Below are 22,481 nucleotides of genomic sequence, written 5' to 3'. Positions count from 1 at the left end.
TCCCACCCTTCCTTTATCCAATGGGAATGGTGTTCAAAGCGTCCAATATTGCCGCGGATGGGTTTACATAGGAGTTAGTTGAAACCCCAAGACATCTCATACTGACGCCAAAGGATACCCTGTGCGTCCGCATCCGACGCCTAGGGCCGTGACAAAGCGTCGGTATTTGACGACTTGCGAATGAGAATAGGTTTTTATATGGCCTCTGGGATCACTATATGAAAGGGGCGATTGTAAACTACTGCCCTTCTGCTTGTTTAAGGTCCAGGGTGGCTCATTATTAACACACACGGCTTAGCATATCATTAGACAAATTGAGTAATTCCAACCTTCTAAACTACTAGTAGGTCAGGAGGTGCCCTACTACTTGATTCAAATGGGGGATTTTTTTTTTTCTGTGAAGAAAATCGACAGATTCCTACTGTATCGGGTGCAAAGCGGGTTGGTCTGTCGTCTATTCATGAAAATAGCTGCCATTGATATAAGATAACTCTAAACTTCCTGTCTACTAGAGACCAGGCAGTTAAAACATTTCATCCTAAGACTACAGCTTGAAAAAGACGAAAAAATTTACTCATATTTTTCTACATGACCTAAATGAGGGCAATAGGAGCACTACCGCCCAGGGCTGCGTTTCCCGAAAGCATCGTAAGCCTGAAGGCCGACATATGCTTCTCCGTTTTCCAAAAAAAGGACACATGGGAAAGCCCTCCTCTACGGGGAACACCATCTCCGAGCACTCCGAGAGCCCTCGGAGAGCTTGACTTGCACCTTTTTTCTGAATTTTCTAACTATCCGTCGTAATTTCGGATAGTTACGGATACCCCCTTGGCTGTGATTAGTCAGTATTTAAGAACCGCTTGTGTCAGGGGCGGAGTTGCCGTGATAAACAGGACGAACAGAATCCTTTGACCGCCATTGCGGTCAAAGGATTGTGTAAGTTTTTACAATTCATATTTCAGCTAAACAGTACATGTAAATCAGCATCTGAATTAAAATGTGACGAGAAATGGGCAGTGTAGTTGCGTATTTTATTGATGAAATGGCTATTTTGTAAATTTGCTCCGACTTCTCGATAACCTAGGTAAATAAACACTCGACGACGACTTACAAAAAAACGTTGCACCACCTACTGTTCTGGCGGTGAATTAATTTCAGCACCCACAGCCTACGGAGAACCTTAAACGCTATCCGTCCGTATCCGTAAGCCCGCCCATCTGTAAACGGAGTCGGAGAAGCATATTGCGGCCTAAAGTTGATCGTAGAATCCATCGTACGATGGATCTTAGTTTTACGGGCCGTTTCCCGAAGCCATCGTAGCACGTAAGAAATAACGATGGTTCGTTATTTTGCACGTAGAAAGCTACGATCCATCGTTATCGGGAAACGCAGCCCAGTTTCATAAGTGTTTCAAAGAAGATGAGGAGAATGTCGCTTTGCAGACACTTTATTACACAAATAACATTATTACTGAAAATAGTATTCTTGCAATAAAACCTCAGTATGTCACAATAAATATCAGACACAGCTCACATCTGATTGTAAAATCTCATAAATACAGCTTTAGATATACAGGATAATAATATTTTTTTCCTTTCAATTGAATGCGATACAATGAAACGTACATGTGACACCAGCAGCAGCTCTTTCCATTATGTGGCACGTTTGTAATAATTGGTGCTGCAGAAAGGCAAAGTACATAATTAAAAAGGCACAAATGTACAGATAAAAGTGGAATTTAAATATTGTGAACCAAAGTATAAAATCCTAAAACGATAAAAACTGAATTACATTTAGCTGATTAGGTATTTGGATGAAAACTTTCTCCTATCAGAAAAAATCATTATAAAAATAAAACGTATTCTTGCTTTCTTGTCTCCTGTTAAAATTATATTCTATATAACCTTTCTGATTTCTAACAGTACTCTCAACTCAAATCTGGTCCAGATAACTTACATGTATAAATAATGACAGTTGCACGATATACTTGGGAAAGTAGTATGTTTCTGCACAAATAAATTAAAAAAAGATTGGCAGCCAACACAAAACTGTTACATATACAATTAAAGTACAGCCTGGGAGCGTGAGCGGAGAGAGTTAGTCAGTGTGCGGGTGCAAGGGCAGGTATTAGTTTAGAAGACACCAAGGGGTCTTAGGAGGTGGAAGAAGGGACGGGCGGAGGTGGGGCAGAGTACTCCTCGTTCTCTGAGTCGGTGGCGTCCTCATCATCCTTCTCCTGGTCGCTGCCCTCTGTGCTGAGGCGGTCAAAGCCTTGCCTGCTGTAGCCCTTGTGAGTGGCAAAGAAGTTGCCCAGGTTCAGACTGCCAGCTGCTTTGCCTGTAAGACAAACACATTAAAGTTATCCCAACCTGCTGCATGGATGGAAGCGCAAACATTTCATATAAATGTCTGGGACAAAACAAAAAATACAAATGGTGTTAAAATGTCTCTGTTTAAGGTTATGATTGTGCTCTTAATTCTCTGTGCTTCTGAATGCACCTTTCTATTATCTTTGTGGGGTTTGAGGAATTCTTATTTAACCATGTTTTTTATTCAAGAAAGATAAGACAGTACAGAACGTTTCATGTAGGTACAGTCTTGAATACTTTTTTCTTATGAGAAACAATCCCATCCCACACACAACACCCACATACTGCCGACACCAAAAAGGTAAAAAAAATAGAAGTATTATACATATATATATAATAATAATAATAGATACAAATAACAATAATGTTTAAAAAAAAAGGGGGGGGGGATTAGGTTGAGAGAGGGAGCAATTCCCACTAAGTAAAGCTCACATCGGGCATCTGACAACGCAGCTGTGCGTACTGGGAAGAGTTGTTAAGGCATTATACCATCTGGGGGGAGAGTGCTAAGCCTCTCAAAGTACAACAGCAACAGATCCCAAATGTTATGGAACTTTTCAGTTGATCCTCTAGAGGAATATTTAATTTTTTCTAATTTCAGGAATAGCATCAGGTCAGTAAGCCAAACTTACGCAGTCGGTGGTCGAGGAGATTTCCACTCCAGAACTATCGTTCTACGAGCCAACAGAGAGGCAAAAGCAAATGCGTTTTTCTTATCAGCGGACAGTAAGACCTCACTTACCAATACTGTAATCCCTCGTTTATCGCGGGGGTTACGTTCCGAAAATGACCCGCGATAAGTGAAATCCGCGAAATAGATTTTTTTTTTTTTTTTACAATTAGCAACTATTACATGTATACAAATACAGTGACTCACGTGTAGGCCGTTTCATCGACATTATGGGTTTAGGAGATGTTCGAAATTACAAGATAATTTGGCCAACTTAATGTAAATTTGCCAAGCTGTTTTATGTACGTACACATAACTGCACGAGACGACAAAATGATAGCACAATTCGTAGCATGTTTTGATACAAGAAGCGGGAGTGAGTTTTTAGCGAATCAGAATGCAGAGCACAATGCACCAAAAAAAAAAAAAATGCATTATGAAAATCCGCGAAATAGCGAATCCGCGATAAGTGAACCGCGAAGTGGCGAGGGATCACTGTACACCAAAAATGGCCAGTTCTGCATTCAGACTCACATTTGTGTCAAATGCTTCATTTAAAGCAAAGGTATGATCCAATCTGGCTGCAGGAAAGAGGTGGTTATTGGAAATAGGGATACACATAGAAAAGTCCAGAAGTTTGAAGTGTTGTCTAAATTGTGCCCGTATTTTGAGGGTAGACTGTACTACAAGATTTGAAGCATACTGTGATGGTGGGAAATGTAACGTTGCTGTAATCAGAGCGGAGAGAGATGTTGATATGCAGGAGCTTGCTTAAACTTGGCACCACTCGGTTCACTGAAATCTGAAGAGCCTAATTATTGAGTGGAAAGCATTCACTTTTAGACAGGTTGAACTTGTAACCAGAGAAAATACCAAATATACGTAACATTTCCACAATATTAGGGACACATAACACTGGATCTGATATATAAAGCAATAAGTCATCTGCATATAGAGAAAGTCTATGTTCAATTCCCATCCTGCGAAGCCCATATATGACATGTGATGTTCTTATCTTAATTGACAGGGGCTAATGCAAACAGAATTGGGCTGAGGGGACAGCCCTGTCTGGTACCCCTTGACAGAGGGAAAAGTTTGGAAGCCCGTTTGTTAGTTATCACTGATGCTTTTGGGGAAGTATTTAACAGGCGGATACAGGAGATAAAATTAGAACCAAAGCCAAATCTTTCTAATACGGCGAACAGATAACCCCACTCGATTCTGTTGAATGCCTTCTCTGCATCCAGGGAGACAACCACTTCTGGAGTCTCCCCGGACGCTGGGGAATGCACCAAGTTCAAAAGTTTACGAATATTTGTGAAAGAGTGGCGGTCCTTCATGAATCCAGTTTGGTCCATTGAGATTATTTGGGGCATTACAATATCCAATCTTGAGGCTAGGAGTTTAGCTAATATTTTTACATCTGTGTTTAGAAGAGAAATCGGCCGATACGACCCACACTTAAGCAGGTCCTTACCGGGTTTTAAAATAAGAGAAATAGATGCTTCTGTTAGGCTCTGTGGTAGGTTTGATTGACTCAATGAATGATTGAACATTTCAAGGAGAATGGGAGCTAGCTGAGATGAGAATTTCTTGTAAAATTCCACAGGATAGCCGTCTGGTCCTGGGGTTTTACCATTTTGCATTTTCTGGATGGAGTCAGAGATTTCTTGTAGTTGCAAGGGTTTGTCCAAGTCAGTTTTAGCAGACTTGGTTTTATCTATCTTAGGAATATCTAAATCATTGAAAAACTGTATCATGTTTGATGTATCCTGTGGAAATTCAGATGTATACAGGTCTGAGTAGAATGCTTTAAAAGCATTGTTTATTTCTACCGGATCTATCGTTAACTGTGAGGCAATGTGAATCTGTGGGATCATACAAGACGCTGATCTGCATTTCAGTTGGTAAGCCAACAAGCGACCTGCTTTTTCTCCATGCTAATAATAGTGCCCTCTTGACCACAGGAGGTGTCTCTTGGATTTTTGTGTTGATAGTAAATCATACGGGGTTTTTAGAGTGATTCTGCTTTTAAATAGTTCCGGAGTTGGGGCTGTGGAATACTGGTGGTCTATTTGTCTTAAGAGTTAAGAAGTTAAGAAGTTTAAGAAGTTAAGAAGTTTTTGCTCCCTCTGTTGTCCTGCTTTTTTTACGTGATATGGAGTATGACATAACTTTCAGTGTCTCCCATAAAGTAGATGGTGATATTAAGTCTGATCTGTTAAATAACAAAAACTCATCAATTGCTTTAGATACAAATTCACAAAACTGTTTGTCTGCCAGTAAAGCTGTGTTCAGTCTCCAGTTATTGCGCTGTTTCAAATTTTGAGAGAAAACAAGGTCAAGAATCACTGGTGCATGGTCTGATTCCACTATGGCGGTATACTCTAGCGGTATACTCTACTCTCTTTACAGAAGGAAGGAGTGTTTTGTCAATAAAACCATAATCTATTCTACTGTATGTATGATGAACGTGTGAAAAGAAAGAAAACTCTTTTTTATGTGGGTAGAATAACCTCCATGGGTCAACACAGTCAGTTTGATCCATGAAATCACAAAGAGCCTGGGACATTTTAGAGCGTGTTAAAGTTTTAGGATTGGAGAGATCCATACTTGGGTCAGTCACAGTATTCAAATCCCCAGCAAGAATGAGCTTATGTGAATTTAGATTTGGAATCAGGGAGGTGAGTTTGTTAATGAAGCCAACATCATCCCAATTAGGGGCATATACACTGATAAGTACGACTGGGGTGTTAAAGAGGGAACCTGACACTATTATAAACCGTCCTTGAGGATCGGAGATCATTTTGGAAGGTGTAAACAATATATTTTTATGGACCAATATTGCTGCTCCTTGTGCCTTGGTGTTAAAGGTAGAATGGAAAGTCTGTTCAACCCAATTTTTTCTGAGCCTAAATTGATCCGCTATGGTTAAGTGAGTTTCTTGTAAAAATGCTACTCCTACATTTAATTTTTTCAATTGGGAAAATATTTGTGCTCTTTTAATCGGCCCATTCATGCCCTTAACATTCCAACTTATACATCGGGTGGATGACATACTCATGTCTGCCCTACTATAATTTGTGCCATCAGCTATGCACTATGAAAGGGAAAAGGGGGAGGGGGTGGAGTGTGCACCCCATAGCAGTAAGGTGACTGAGCGTCAACAACTCCTCAGAAATAATAATCAAACAAAATGAACAGAAATCCCTTTCGGCAGTATACAAACCCCTTTTAACACAGAATACACAAAAGTCTGTTGTGTCAATCAGTAAACCCATCCCAACATTGAAAACGACATTAAAATAAATAAAAAATCCAATGTCTGCCTCTAGAACATAGACAGAGCGCTGGTCCCCCTCTAAATCTTGAATATTCCGGGGATGCATCTTTCCTATATAAACCGTTAACTTACGGGAGAGCCTTTGACCATCTAAAAGTTAAACTTCAAACCTTTTTAAAATAATCAATATCGGCGTCTGACACTTGCCACATCCTCACAGACTATTCTGACAGTAAACTTGAGTAGCGATAGTAACGTTTAACATTTAGGTAATGTGAATGTATTGCTAGACCTTATACCTGTAGCTATAACATAACCAGCTACTGTAGCCACCACCGTTAGTACATGAGTCATAGTTTAGAATAACCCCAAACAAACAAACTCAATTTCGTGATCGAAAGAGGATGCACATAGGCCGGGTATAATACAGATTTACCTCAAAATGATCATGTTAGTACTTCTATACTGCCATTATCAGTTGGAGACGACATCACGCCTCCTCAAGCACATCTCAGTCTGAAACCGTTAACGGTGGTGAACTAGCCGCTATCTGTCAGCCAAGCCAGCCACCTAGCCACTTCGTAACAAGTTCAAAGCCGAGTTGGGTCGCCAGTCTGTTGGGTCACTTTCGAACAACCACCTGTTGATCGTAGAACGCCTTGGCTTCCTCCGGTGTGTCGAATTTAAGCGTACTTCCTCCGAAAGAGACTCGCAGGCATGCTGGATAAAGTAGCTGGAACTTTATTCCCTTATTGTAAAGTGCTTGTTTGACGTCGTTGAATTCTGATGAATATCAAATTCCTTGATAGACTGACGCTGAAATCTGGGTACACTCTCAAGGTAGAATTCTTGTACTTCAGCTCATGTTGTCTAGCCCATCGCAGCACTCGTTCCTTTTCCTGGAACCGTTGGAAACATACAACAAACGGCCGAGGCGACCTTCCAGTATGCTCCGGCCTTTTGCCCACTCTATGCGACCTCTCCAGAGTCGGGGCAGAGTCAAAAACCTCACTGCCCATAATCTCCATCAGCATCTTTGACATAAATGCTACAGGATCCTCGCCCCCTTCACTGTCTTCTGGAACGTTGACAATTCTCAAATAGATCTGTGAGAGCGGTTTTCTACGTCCTCAATGCGGTCCAGGAGCTTTGTATTCTGTGTCTGCAGAGACTTGATGGCTGCGTCTGCTGCGAATATCTTTTCAAAATTCTCCCCTGCTAGGGATTCCGGCTTTGAAAGTTCACAGTCTCTTTGATAGCATTCATGGAAGTTTGCAAAGGGCCAACAGATTCCTGAATGAGAATGGAAATGCCGTCTCTTAAACTGGCACGTTGCTTGGACAACTCTTCCACCAGCTGGGACATGGAGATTCCATCGTCGTTCATGGAGGAGCGTTCGTTAGCGAAGGAGGCCATATTAGCTAGCTTTGTAGCAATGGTGGTCCACGACGTCGACTGTTTGTGTCTAGAGCTGCTCATTATATGTTCGTGGTTAATTAGGTTAGGTTAAGACTATACATTTGTCGTGTTATTACCGTTCTACGGCGTTAAAAACAATTTTAAGGAAAGTTATAAGCAAGTTAGGCCGTAAGCTCTCCTCTCGTGCGGCTTACTCCCGCATGGCCCAAACCGGAAGTTGGGTTTGAGGAATTCTAATATTATTAACTAGCGGCGTAACGATACACTCAGCTCATGATTCAATATACTCAGCTCATGATACTGGGTGTACAATACAATACGTATCACGATATTTTGAACAACATTTTAAATTAAACTGAAATTTACTTTTTTTTGTTGTACATACAATTTAGTTAACTACATTTCTGTGAATGCAATGAATGCATGCATGACACAGGTGCAGAGTAGGTCGCGTGCTAGTAGCTCAACCAATAGGATCAAACAGCCGTTGTATTGTAAAAATATTGCCATAACTCTATGATACATATTGTAACAATTTTGTATTGCGATATATTGTTCCACGATATATTGTTACACCCCTATTATTAACTATTGATCACCTGCATTGCTGATTCTGATAGCTGATTCAATGTTCTAGGAATTTGGAGGGGAGCTTGTGATAACTGTTTTGTATATGGAGCAAGGAAGACAGAAGGAGGAAAGAAGAGAACAGAAGATGCCTGAATAGGAATTCAAAGCCATGTCTCAATTGGTTATCTTCATGTGTTTGAGGGTAAATGATAACGGCCTGCGAATGTGCTTGAAACCAGAGTAACTTTTGACAGGTCTCCCTCCATGAGCTGCATAGCTTTGCTTTGAAGTGTGTGTTTTCTCTCATCTTAAATCACTTTAATCTCACTTTCTGGATGGCTTGGATTCCTTGTAAAATGAACCCAAATCTATCACTGCTATGCAAAAATTAACAGTTATTTTTGAATTTTATTCACCAGCAGATGGCGATCTCTGCATCTCTGCATGACAATTAATTGTGCTGTGTTGTCTGACGGAGAACAAACTGGACTCATACCAAGGGAAAATTCCCCTCAGGGAAGGAATGCAGGAGTGAATCTCTCCCTCAACCTGTTCTGTCCATCTGTCCATCACTTTAGAGGTGAGCTCCAGGAGCCGAGTGCACCAGCTGGGCGTAAAAAAGTTGGTTTTAACTCCTACATTGGTCTTAGCTATGTCCGACTTTGTGATTTGAATTTACACCGAGTGCACCAAGCTTGACAGACCACGGTCGTAGCTACGCCTGGTTTAAAGATGCGCGTCCTTGTGAAAACGCGAAAGCGTCGATCGTTGCCAAGCAACACATTTAAGTGCACTTAGCTAGCCTATCTCCCTTCAAAACAAGCCATGATTAAAAAAAGAAAAAAAAGAAAAGGAAAATACATTTTACTGATAGAGAAATTAGAAAACTTCTAGAGTTGTTTACTCAGAATAGAAGCGTGCTCACGGGGAAATTTAATAATAACCAATCAACTAATCAACACAAACAAGCAGAAACAATCACCTTGGAAATCGATCACCAATAAAATTAATTGATTTGTGCGATCACGGACGACTTTTTCTCGCCTTAATGCCCTTTCCATATGTTGCCTATAAACAAGATGCGCTGCATGTGCGATCAAACTGTTGTACATTATAAGTACCATGGATATTAGTCCAATTTTCCAACTTACGCCTGCTCCCCACTAGGTGTAAAATGTACACCCAGGTGCAGCACATAAAGGGCTTAAGTCTAACTGGTGCACTAGTCGTAACTTTAAGTAAGTCGGAACTTTCAGTTCTAAGTCGGACGTAGAGTTACACCCTGGCGTACGCCCAGCTGGTGAACTTGGCTCCAGGGGTCAAGAAAGAAGTCTGTTAATTGCAGTCTGGCTCCTTCACCTAAGCAGATGGTGTTTTTATAAGGGAGTGGGACAATTATGCTGTAGGAACAGACTCTTAGGACTCATCCAGGTTCCTAATCATGTCTTCTTAATGGAACAATAATGGCCAGAGACAACCGCGAAAAAGGCCAAAGATTTGTATATAGAGTGTTTTGTTAGTGGTCAACCAAGAGATTTCAGACCGGTGGATGTACGTGTTGTGGGAGTAATCTTGGATTTCGTATGTGATTGTGTTGATCAAAATCAGTAGGTCAGCTATTGCCTAATTATCTGTTTATGTATTCTGTCTTATTATTCATTAATTTTTATGTGTTCCTACTGTAACCTACTGTATTGTGTTCTGATGACCACAGGGTCTACAGTATGATGTAGTATCTGCCTGATTGAACAGCGGACACCTGCTGGCTACATGTTATTTTTGTTTATCCCTTTCTACAATAAATTCTGTCCTTTGACCTCATTATTTGGCTCTAATCAGCTGGTTGTCAAATACTTTGTGTCACTGTACTTATTCTTCCGATGCTACCTGTAGCCTGACAGCTACTCCTTAATCTTCCTTCGCACATGGGGGATAGCCAGTGATGCTGTGTTGACAGACGGGCTGTGAACCTTGGGAGGCAGTGCCCACAGGTCTGTGGTTCACCATTGGTGCAGAAGCTTCATTAATTCATGTTGGCATGAGGTAACATACATTAGCTCCTCCTACTTGTGGGTGCTGGAGTAGAGCATTCTTTTTTACTAAGATGGCTAGATGCATGTTGGTGATTGTATTGTGATTCTCTTTGATAAGGATAGTAGGCTATAATATTTACGTGGTTGGACATCAACACGTATAGACAATATATTCAAATGTATTCTGGTAGTGTTAGCATCTGGTCATGGGTTTGCAAACTGAAAGTAAAATTCTAACTCTCCTGGGAAATCTATACTTCTGGTTTTGTGTAAGGCCTTTTTAAAATTATTTATTTATCTTTCTAGAGTCAAGTACGGTAATTAATTAAGGGAGTAAGTGGTAAGTTGCATCCAACATGCTGCACATACTGTAACTGAGGGAGTCAGATGGCTGAGCGGTGAGGGAGTCGGGCTAGTAATATGAAGGTTGCCAGTTCGATTCCCGCCGTGCAAAAATGACATTGTGTCCTTGGGCAAGGCACTTCACCCTACTTGCTTCGGGGGGGAATGTCCCTGTACTTACTGTAAGTCGCTCTGGATAAGAGCATCTGCTAAATGACTAAATGTAAATGTAACCACACACCTCTGAGTTTTCCCAAGATTCCTCCAGCAGAGTTAGGTTCCAGTTTCACATCACACCCATCTGTGAGAAAAGAAGAGGATTCCAATTCCATAATTCCATCCCATTGACATAAAGCCCAGCAAGTATTGGTTAAAACACTTGAATCTTGTTTTGCTGTTGTTGCATTTTCAAGTGTTTATACCTAAAGACAGAATTGACCAACATATGTATAGCAACTACTACCCCCCATACCTCTTTATTGCATTGTCGGGTTAAACACATGACTGTACTAAATGAACGCATTACTATTTACCAGTCACTTTTATCCAAAGCAAAGTACAGGTGGGGGAGGGATTGCGACCTCTTGAGCTGCAGTCTGTACCAAGCCATCAAAATATTTAAGTCACCATACACTTCAAATACAGTATAAAGAGTAGGAAAAGTGTGTACAAACACTTTTCTTACCACCAAAGACCCTTTGTTACTCCAGGCAGTAGTCATCACAGCTATATGAAGAAGCAGCTGCATTGGGTCAATTTACGTACCTCCATACATCCTGCTCTTCCTCCAGCGGATAAACAGCCCAATGGAGATGACCACCACCACTGGGATGAGCAGGAGGGTGGTAATGACAGCCGGGGACACTCCCCGGGCACTCTGTTTGGCTACGGTTTTGACCTTCTGCTTATCCTCCTCATGGGTCTGCTGCTGCTGGGATTTGGGGGGAGGAGGTGACTCAGGGGCATGGTGGTGTTCCTGGGTTGGGACCTCTGGGGGCTTCTGTTGACTGGCCACTGCCATATGAAAGGACACCGCGTGTACAGGCTTCAGGTTGGTCTGGACAAAGGTCTCCGTTTCTATAGAGAGGCGTATTTATGATGAGGATGGTAAGTTTACTATAATTGATTGCGACATGAGAATTAAAGTTCACAGGTAAATGTTACTAGAAAAAAGGATTGGAACATTGCATTAGTTCTGCTTGAAATATTGAGGTATTACATTTACATTTTTGTCATTTAGCAGACGCTCTTATCCAGAGCGACTTACAGTAAGTACAGTGACATTCCCCCCGAGGCAAGTAGGGTGAAGTGCCTTGCCCAAGGACACAACGTCATTTGACACAGCTGGGAATCGAACTGGCAACCTTCAGATTACTAGCCTGATTCCCTAACCGCTCAGCCACCTGACTCGTATTAAATAGGGGTGGGACTCTTATAGTACCTCACAAATCGATTCTTGGGGTTTCAAAAATCGATTTTTAGCGATTTTTTATAAACACAAAACAAAAACAAAGACTGAATCACGATTCAAATGTGAATCGATTTTTTCCGACACCCCTAATATTCAACATATTTTTCTCCCCAAATACTGAAAGTCCTTAATCTAGTTGCTGCACAGCTTTAACTCCAGGAAATAAAAACTCAAATATTGACAGACTGTCAGAATAATTATAAAATATAGCTCTACACACACTTTGCTGTGGTTATTTAAAAAACCTTAATTCAACCTGCAACCCAATTTTTCAAATTTTCCCAATTATTTATGCATTACTGATAATGTGCTATTTTAGTTCACAGTAGGGCTGTGCGATATGACCAAAATCTCATATCTTGATATAGATCCTTTCATATCCCGATAACGATACATATCACGATACGGCACTTTCTTTCAATTCAATGAATAGTTTATATCAAATGATCACATGGAGAGGCCAATTTCTTTAAAATCTTTATTATGTACCAACAAATAAAAAGTATTTTTTAAGGCTTAAAATTGCGGCCATTTTGGTCACATATGCTACCGAAATTTAATCTGTGTGACCTCATAATATATATAGGTGTAGCAGACTACTTGTACATAATTCATTGGGACAGGTTCAAGTGGACACTGCACCTTTAAGTTCGCAGTGAGGTATGGGCAGGGTTGCCATATCCGCGGTTTTCTAGCCAAATAATGCTACTTTGAAAACAGTGTCAATACCAAATGTATTGGTCGCGGGTAGCGGTTTATGGGCCACTTCTAAATCTCACTGCGGCCGCTGCATTTCTGCCCCGTGGTGGCCTGCGCTGGGAGAGGGAAACAGCAGGGATTGGGAGTGTGTGGGGAGAGTTCAGAGTTCATAACCTACACACACTTCCTTTACTTAAATGTCTCCTCACTTTCATAAAGTAATTGTTACTCTGTGTCTCTGTTCGGTGGTGATAGGAAGTGGCATGATGACATTAGTTGTTGTAATGAACCAATGAAACATGAAAATAGCAGAAAACAAGGAAAATATGAATACACAAGTCATTTTTACATTTGAACTATGGAGACATCTATTGGATAAATGTGTACACCCCCAAAAATATTGGGCTAGTTTTCAGGCATTTGGGGCTGGTTTTGAGCACCTTTGAGGTATGGGCTACGTTGTGGGTAGCTAGTTATGTTTTCTGTCCAACTCCTCACAGGCACATTTGGGCAAGTGCAAATAACTGTTGTGGCGCAACATGTTTTCATTTATCTACAAAATGCTTGCAAAATGCACAGTAATATGTGCCTGCTGTGAGCTGATACAGTGACCAGTCCACCGTTCTATCCAACATTACATAACCAACTAGAGAGGGTACAATTTCAGGGGAAATTGTAGGGTGTGCTTGCTTGCGTCGGTTGCAGGTGGGTCCGTCCTCTAAGTTTTTCCCTTCTAGGGATATTTTCAAGCATTTAGCCTACTCATATTGCATATTTCATTAAGAACACCCTTTGAAACAGCTGCGAACCCCCTTTGAAACAAGCTACGGTAAAAATGTTGTCACTGGCAGTATATTTCAGATGGAATCGCGATTCAAACAGTACCGTCTGCTAACTGAAAATATGCCCCCCAAAAAGTAAATAACTTTGACATTAATGTAGGGGGAAATGGCTAATTCAAAATAAGTTTGCTAGAGGCAAGCTAGCTGCTGTTGCTCCACATTTCACTAATTGTTTGAAAGCGCCGGAAATGAGAAAGTTTCTTTTGACACAAAGTTTAGCTGTGGCATTGAAGACAGTACTACACACTGCCAGTGGGCGAGCCGAGTCTGACTGAGGCTAACGTCAAAACAAGCCGCGGTGTCACTCAAATTCCAAGTTTTACACAAATCACTGATGTAGAATTGACCCTGGTATGAAATTTAGAAAATACTCATCAGAGAACAGCAGATGCAATCGTCAACGGAGGCTGACGGGGCTCTCACGTAGCAAACCAATCAAAGTTTTTACAGCAACCTACATTAAAATCTCACCATCTGGCTGTCTTCACAATAGTCATATCCAGTGATGCCGGAAACGCGTTACTTAGTACTGAGTAACGCGTTACTCTAATCTGACCAATTTTTTCAGTAACGAGTAATCTAACGCGTTACTATTTCCAAAACAGTAATCAGATTAAAGTTACTTGTCCAAGTCATTGTGCATTACTATTTTGTCATTAATAGTAAAATATATATTTGATTTCTTCTTGCGTCTCTGGGAGTTAAGCCTATGCGACAATTAAGTCACGTTTTCAGCACGAGGGTCACGTCACGTGTATATACATAGACCTACCACTCAGCGACACAAACAATGTAGCTAGCAAGAGAGAGAGAGAAGCGAATTTTTGAGTTGGAAATACAATCACTATTTTGAGTATTTGTCAGCTAAAGATGGAAATATCAAGGTTCGTTATACACTGTGCTGGTGGCGACAAAGTGCTATCAAGCTACAAAAACTAAGGCTGAACGATTAATTGCATTTGCGATTATATCGCGATGTGACAAAACGAGATTTTGTAATCGCGAAGGCTGCGATTTTACTTTGGTGCACGTTACACTTTACCTTGACCTGTACGATGGCCTCAGGCTCAACAGAACCTGACACTACAGAAACTTCCAATTTTGCCTTTAAAAAAGATGCTGCGCAGTGTCAAGTATGGTGCAAAACCTGCCTGGCTAACGTTGCTACCTCACGGAGCAACACCACCAACCTAATTCGGCCCCCACAGCGCAAGTTTTTTTTCCAAAACGGTATCTAGCTAGCTTTAGTTAAGAAAGTGCAACACACATTGTATGTTTTCCTTAATGTTTCTGAACTTTGTGTGTTATGTTGCTGACTGGAGATCAGTAGTATATATCTATATTTATTCATAATAACTCATATAATAATCGCATATTTAAAAAGCGCGATCCACATGTCACATGTTTACATGTCATATGTTTATGACAGTGACTTTAAATACTGAGTGTCATAAGACAAAGACTTGTTTTTATATTTCTGATTTTCTGTGATTTGTTACTGACTCTTACATTAATGTTTACACCAGGCTCATTTGACAATGCTTTATGTTATTATTACGTTTATAAGGCTGGAAAAATCAGTCAATATACTACTGTGATTCAAGTAGGTAAATAAAATTTGTATTCATATTAAGTCACGCATCACCTAATTTCATCATAAGTTTATTTTGAATCTAATATTGTTAAAGGTCATACTATACAGTTATTCGTCTGTTGAATATTACAGAACATACAAATAAATAATCGCAAATGCAATATTGGTAACAAATAATCGCAATTATCATTTTTTCCAAAATTGTTCAGCCCTAACAAAAACACGTCAAATTTGAAGAAACATTTGGAGTCGCAGCACTGCACTGTCAAACTTATAGAGCCGGTTGTCAATAGGTGTGTTCGACTTCATGCAGCACCGGCGGCACCGGTCTGTATTAAATTGATGAATTACTGTGCAGGAAAAAAAGCACCCTGAAGAGACAGTTGTAGAGCAGGTTGGTGATGAATCAGCATCAGGGTTTCAGGTGAGAAGTTGAATTGTCCATTTTGGTAAAGATTGCATTAAATTGCAGTTTTTTAAGGGATGTTTAGACAATCATTAAAATAAACATTCCTCGATTCTCAACTTCAAGGCAGCTGCAGGCGGCGCCGGCGCTGCATGAAGTCGAACGCACCTATTTTTATGTTGAGGCGGCGGGGGTGTTGTCGGCAGCTGCTGAATGTAACTAGTAAAGTAACTTGTAATCTAACTTAGTTACTTTTAAAATCAAGTAACTTGTAAAGTAACTAAGTTACTTTTAAAATCAAGTAATCTGTAACATAACTAAGTTACTTTTTCAAAGTAATGTGGCAACAGTGGTCATATCGTCATAACATTGCCCTCCTTCTGTTTTTTGGTGTAGAATTGACCGAACTATAAAATTACGAAAATACTAGACTACTATGACGCTTGCATGGCTGCCGCCTAGGCGGTCTCACGGGCGACCCGCACTCGCTCAAATTACAAAGACTTTCACGACCTAAATCAAGAATCCGAGATGGCAGTTCCACTCGAAATTGCTTTCTCAACAAAGCCCAATGGTTGGTAATTTTGGGGGTTGGCATTTTTCACTCATAATCCAAGCTCCAATTTGCGTGCTAGAACGTCTTTATCACGTTGTATCCATGCTTCGTTGCTAACGTGTGCTGACGCAGTGACGTAGGCTAGCACTGAGTACCCTACGTTGACAGAAGGCACTTTTTGGCACAAAAACCCAATTTCTACTTAAACCATGCAACGGAACATAAATAAAAATACAAGCAACTCAATCGCTACCAAGACGAAACTTTTGACACCTGGGTTGTCTATGTAGTCTATGACTGAGGCTTAGGGGGGCAAAAATAAATAATTATAATAAATATTTATGTGAGAGAACAAAGGTTGTGCCCTTGCCGAAGGCAAAGCACACCCAATAACTAGAGAGGGTACAATTTCTGGGGAAATTGTAGGGTGTGCTTGCTTGCTTCGGTTGCAGTTGGGTCAGTTTTTTAATGACATTTTTACAACTGATATTTCTGTATATTTTATATAAAAAATGCATAGCCTACTTATTATTTATAAAGATTAAATAGATTTAAAAGCATATTTTTTTCTGCTCATTTACAACTCAAAATACGAGTGAATGAAATAGTTGTCTTCTCATTTCCCCTGCAAGAGGGAATGGTGATCAGCAGCCTGATAGTTAAATCAAAACGAATACATTTGGCAGACCGGTGTAAAAATGGACCTAATCTCTATGACTTAAACGTCATTTTAAGTTTTTCCCTTCTCGTGATATTTTCAGGCATTTAGCCTACTCATATTGCATTTAATCATTAATAAAGAACCCCCTTTGAAGCTTATTCTAACAACGACGTTACCCGGCAGTAGCTATCTCAGATGGAATCGCGATTCAAATAGTACCATCTGCTAACTGAAAATATGCCCCTAAAAACGTAAATAAGCTCGACATTTATTTAGGGGAAAATCCCTGATTCATAAAAATCTCAGTAGTAGCGATCATTGTCAGTAACAAGGCAAAATGCGATATAGACCTGTGTGGAGAAGCTGCCACGGTAAATTGTACTACTATAGTAGTACTAGACTGTGGTCGTCTTGGTAGCTATTGCGTTGGTTGAATTTGATTTAACGTTCCGTTGTACGGTTTAGGCTGAAATGAATCATTTTCATGAACAGATTGACAACGTTTATAGGCTGTGGCAATGGAGTTCAGGTTAGTAGTCAGATAGTTTCACCTATTGAAAGACTTTTGATTTAAGTAAGGGTAGTGCCGAACATGTGCCGCCGTTTGACTTCCTACTGTAAACAGCTGTGGAGATGTTTTTGTTAGCTACTATACTAGGCTACAGCGTTGCAGTGAGTTACACTGGTTTGACACCACAGGTAATGATAATTTCACCCACAAATAATTTACTTGTAATCTAATGTCATAATAAATCTTACAACGAAAATGTATTTGTGAGGAATGTTTATTTTAACGATTGAAAACAGATGCATCATAGACCGCTGTAGTATGTGTTGCCCAGGCAACAGAGGCAAATGTCATGATGCTAATGCTTCAGTGAAATAGTAGACTACTGTTTCCGAAAGTAGATGTACTTACTTAATAATATCAGCTTATATTGTACATTACACATCACAATTGTGTGTCATATCTCAAACTAAATTTAGTAAATAGTTATCACCCTGGCCTCTTTGCTTGTGGCGTTTCTAATGTGTAATCGATACTGTTACAAAGTAAATTTTCTCCTGCTTCCAGAAAAGTCAAATTGACATCAGTTGGACTTCTCCTGTCAACAAGAGCACAGTAAGTAGCGAAGCTCCCCCTACCGTTGAATCATGGGCTTTAAAAATGGTGCCGGGAGAGGAATTTGCATAGCAATTAGCTAGGTGGAGCCATATCTCCGTAAGGGAAACTGCTATCTAAGCCTTGTTTTATCAACTTACAAATGTCTACATTAAACAAAAACATATTAAAGTATGTTTTGACGTATCATTGGTGGCCAAGCCGCGAAGCGGCAAAGCCACTTAAGTGTTTCTACCTTTTCTTATTGGTGGCCAAGCCGCGAAGCGCGAAGCCACTTAAGTGTTTCTACATTTTCTTATTATTATTATTAATCATCTTCCTCTCCCATTGGAGTCTATGGCAGCCCCTAGAACCGTATATCACTTTTTGCGAAATTTGGCACACTCATTAAGGACAGGCCCCTCTTTATTCTCACCAAGTTTCATGTCTCCCATTCGAGCACTCTAGCGCCACCAACAGGTCAAAGTTGGACTTGTGTTTACACACGTAACTTTCGAACGGTATGACCGATTTTCAAAAATTAGGTACTGTTGGATTCCCTGGATCAAGACGAGTTCAACACACCCTATGACGTCAATTTCCGGTTATATAGACTTTCCGCCATTTTGAATTTGAAGGAAAAACGTTTTTTCGCTTCTCCTCCTTCAATTTTTGTCAAATCTTTCCCAGAATTGGTACACATCATCGTCACAGCAACCGTCACTAAAAATTCGAAAGGATTTTTGATTTTCAAAACCGTTTGTCCGGTACAGCCAATCAAAATCGGCAGCAAAGACACCAAACAGGAAGTTGGGTCATATCTCAGCCAATCAGCCATATCTCAGTTTAATCTTTAATCAGTTTGGCTGAGTGGTTAGGGAGTCGGGCTAGTAATCTGAAGGTTACCGGTTTGATTCCCGGCTGTGCCAAATGACGTAGTGTCCTTGGGCAAGGCACTTCACCCTACTTGCCTCGGGGGGAATTTCCCTGTACTTGCTGGAAGTCGCTCTGAATAAGAGCGTCTGATAAATGACTAAATGTAAAATCAACTTTAATGTTAATAGTTTTTTTGGGAGGCATTATGGATCAGCGTTCTCGTCGCGCCTCCTGTCAGTACCTGTTTTTATGCAGGGAAGCTAATAATCCTAATATATTTCTAAACACAACATCTCACAGTTCTCTGTTGAAGGCAGGGCTCCAATTGATTTACAATTCTATATGTATGTGTAGGATATGTAGTTATGCTAGTTTGAGACCACAATAGCTATGGAAATAAAGAGTGAATGCAATTATGGATTGAAGTTGGCTTTGTCCACATACAATTTTGTCCATTTCACAACACCTTGTATTTCTAACGCTGAGAAGTAGCCCAGCCTAAGGATTAACTTGTCCCTGTGAGAACCCTGTGACGGACGCCAACTTTCCACCAGCTTTCATTTTGACACTCATATTCAAGGTAAGGGGTAACCTCTAGAATCACAGAAGCTTCCACTGTGTTCCCATAAAGTATCCCTGAAAACCTGTGTGCTAGCGAATAACTGATACAACCACACAAATACAAGCTCCTATTCCAACTTTCTTGCGATGAAAGAAAGTGTAATGTGTTGCCTTTCAAAAGCAAATCTAAGTGACTTATTTGGTTATTAAAATAATGGGCAATTAGAATAGTCCGTAATGTACATACTTAGTGTAATTTATATGGATAGTATATACTAATAATGTATATTAGGTTATTATACATATTATTATCATCCATATAATAGTATCCATATTATACATATGCATATTATGTATATATTATTATGAGTATAAACACATATAAGGTTCTTATATGTGTCTCACAAGTGTCTATAAATGTTGTATCGTTGTGGTTGTCAGTTAAACATGTTTCCATCTGTTGGACCCCTGGTGGAAAGAAGCAAACGTTACACCATGAGTTAAATAATATCGGAAAACGGAACACCGTGAGCTACTCATGACGTTCCGAACAACGACGGATGTCGCCGTTTTTTTTTTTTTTGACGTCTATTATTGGTTCAACATCATGTCAATCATGGCTCAGAAAGTTGCCAAGCGATTTCCAGCAACTACGATGCTATCAGATTAGCTGTAGCCTTATTTTTGACCATTGCAGCCTCATTTAAAGTCGCTATACGTCCGAGTTTGTACGGAACACCGTGAGTCTACAGTAGCATAGTCATCTCTCAGAAGTTAACGAGCTGCTAAACTAATGTTCTGCTAGAGATAGTCACGCGAGTTTATGTGACGTTAGTGACGTTAGTAGCGTCAGTGACTGTGGCTAGCAAGTTAGCCACCGTTAGCTTCACTTTTCCCCACAAAAACTTAATTTCTACTTAAACCATGCAACGGAACGTAAATACAAATACAAGAAACTCAATCGCTACCAAGACGCAACTTTTGACACCTAGCTTGTCTATGTAGTCCACATATTGACTGAGGCTTAGGGGGGCAAAAATAAATAATAATAATAAATATATGTGAGAGAACAAAGGTTGTGCCCTTGCCGAAGGCAAAGCACACCCAATTAAACTTCATCTTTAGATTGTTAACTTTAATATAGATTTTACATTGGTTAATATTAGCCGTCAATCACTCCCTTTGCAAGACACACGAATGTAGTTGACATTACACACGTAGTTGAATAATCACTCACGGACCCTCACACACGTTGGCCAACTCTGGCAGACTTGCTCCCTCATAATTTTTGAAAAAGAAAAATATAATAATAATTTGCAGGTGGCACATGTGCGAGTAGTTGTAAAAAATACTTGAAAGGGGCGATTGATTGCAAAACCGATTTTACCTTGTCATAGTTGAAAAATGACAATTTGGTGTGTAAAATAAACATACAGTGAACCTCAAAGTCCATTGAAACCTCTTTCTTATCAAAATTGCACTTTTTGAAACTGCAACTTGCAAACGCTAGCTTTTGAAACAGTGCACGTCACAACTTGCAAAATTTACATTTACCCGCCCTCTGGTTTTCTGGTCCAGGAACATAAACGGAGGTCGCATAGATCTCCAACACTTTTTTTAGCTAACTGCGCGCTGCTCGGTACTTCCACAGGAATTACAAATAAGAAAGTTAATACGTTTTCAAGATATTGAAAATGGAGCGATGTAAATGCAGTGTTCCAGGCTTTACCGGGAATCCTGACACTTTTCACTATCTTCCCAAAGAACAAGACACTAGACAGGCATGGCTGATGTTTATCTATGGGAATATCCCTATTAAGTACGACGCTAAAGTATTAATTTGCTCGAACCATTTCACCGAGGACACTTTCGAAAACTGGGGACAGGATTTGCTATGAAGCTGTTGCTGAAAAGAGGTGCTGTTCCGACCTTAGGTTCATCACAACCGCAAGCTGTATGATGTTGTCGCTAACAATTCAAGATGCATGTTTGTTTTAACGTACTCATTTCAAATGATATCTAGTCAATCTGTTGAAAACCGTTGTGTAGACACAATAGATTTATTTGTACGTTTTTATTTCAAGTATCCACCTTCGTTGTTTCAGTGAGTGTTGGTCGTGTTGCGTCTTTGCTCCACAGCTTCACTCGTTGTAAACCAACCAATCAGCGTGCAGCTCATCTATATATTCATGAGCATACCATAAAAGGAGAAAACCTAGCGTTTTTTCCTGGGAAAATTTCAGAGGATGTATCAGGGGGCATAGAACAGCACCCGGGCCATTTTCAGCCCAACCAATGTTACATACCCTATTCGGAGACCTTAAAGATCCTGTAAAGTAAATTCCATGTTTTGCTTCTAAGTACATTATATACGTGTGAAATGAGTTCCTGAAAGCATGTGCAAAGCGCTAAAACTTTGTCGCACTGAAATGTGGAGTTAAACCGAAGAACAGTTTCTCTTCCGTTTTCAGATCGTTTTAATGGGCGGAGCCCAAAAATGCCCTATCTACGTCATTTCGCCCCATCTACGTCAGATCACTGAATGGCTCTCCTGCTGTACTGTTATTGTAGCTTACATCAGCTAGCTAGCTAGCTTCAGGATGTCTCCCACCACCCGCAACTGCATCTTGCCTGGATGCAAGAACTCCAGCTGCGCTGCAACACCATTTAAGTTCCCTATTGATAATGAAAGGAAAAATAGGTGGATAGATTTTGTGAAGAGCCACGCTCATGGAAAGCTTCGGATAAACTCCAACAGCCGCCTCTGCACCACTGACCATTTCACAGCGGACAGTTTTAACATGGACCAGAGACAGACGGGGTTCACCAACACACGGCTTCTCTTGCAGCGCGGAGCCGTACCGAGCATCGCCCCCCCAGCCGTTCATCCTCCGGTCGCACCTGGACCAACCACCGCCGCCAGCATATAATTATACTAGATAACTTTTCCAGATGTATCTCTGCTTTAATTAGTGCAAACCGCTAACTTGATATTAGGCTACTCGGTGTAGAATGATGGTATTTTGG

The 22,481-nt window shown here is 40.4% G+C and overlaps 1 protein-coding gene across 3 annotated transcripts in view; it reads right to left on the bottom strand.

The window, feature by feature from the left end:
• Positions 1-1,429: 1,429 nt before the first annotated feature.
• pam (peptidylglycine alpha-amidating monooxygenase) overlaps positions 1,430-22,481 on the bottom strand; it is a 121,696-nt gene continuing 100,644 nt past the window's right edge. For 2 of the 3 annotated variants that reach the window (XM_067258741.1, XM_067258740.1), the window contains 3 exons: positions 11,452-11,763; positions 10,928-10,987; positions 1,430-2,337 (listed from right to left, as the gene is read on the bottom strand). In XM_067258741.1, coding sequence (XP_067114842.1) covers positions 2,153-2,337; positions 10,928-10,987; positions 11,452-11,763 — 557 coding nt within the window. In that variant the 3' untranslated portion in view covers positions 1,430-2,152. The remainder of the gene's footprint in view (positions 2,338-10,927; positions 10,988-11,451; positions 11,764-22,481) is intronic. The other variant, XM_067258742.1, reaches the window with a different exon arrangement.

This window comes from Osmerus mordax, chromosome 20 (assembly GCF_038355195.1).
Source record: "Osmerus mordax isolate fOsmMor3 chromosome 20, fOsmMor3.pri, whole genome shotgun sequence".
Lineage (NCBI taxonomy): Eukaryota > Metazoa > Chordata > Actinopteri > Osmeriformes > Osmeridae > Osmerus > Osmerus mordax.
Note: the sequence above shows the minus strand (reverse complement) of the source record. Positions and strands in the feature narration are given on the sequence as shown.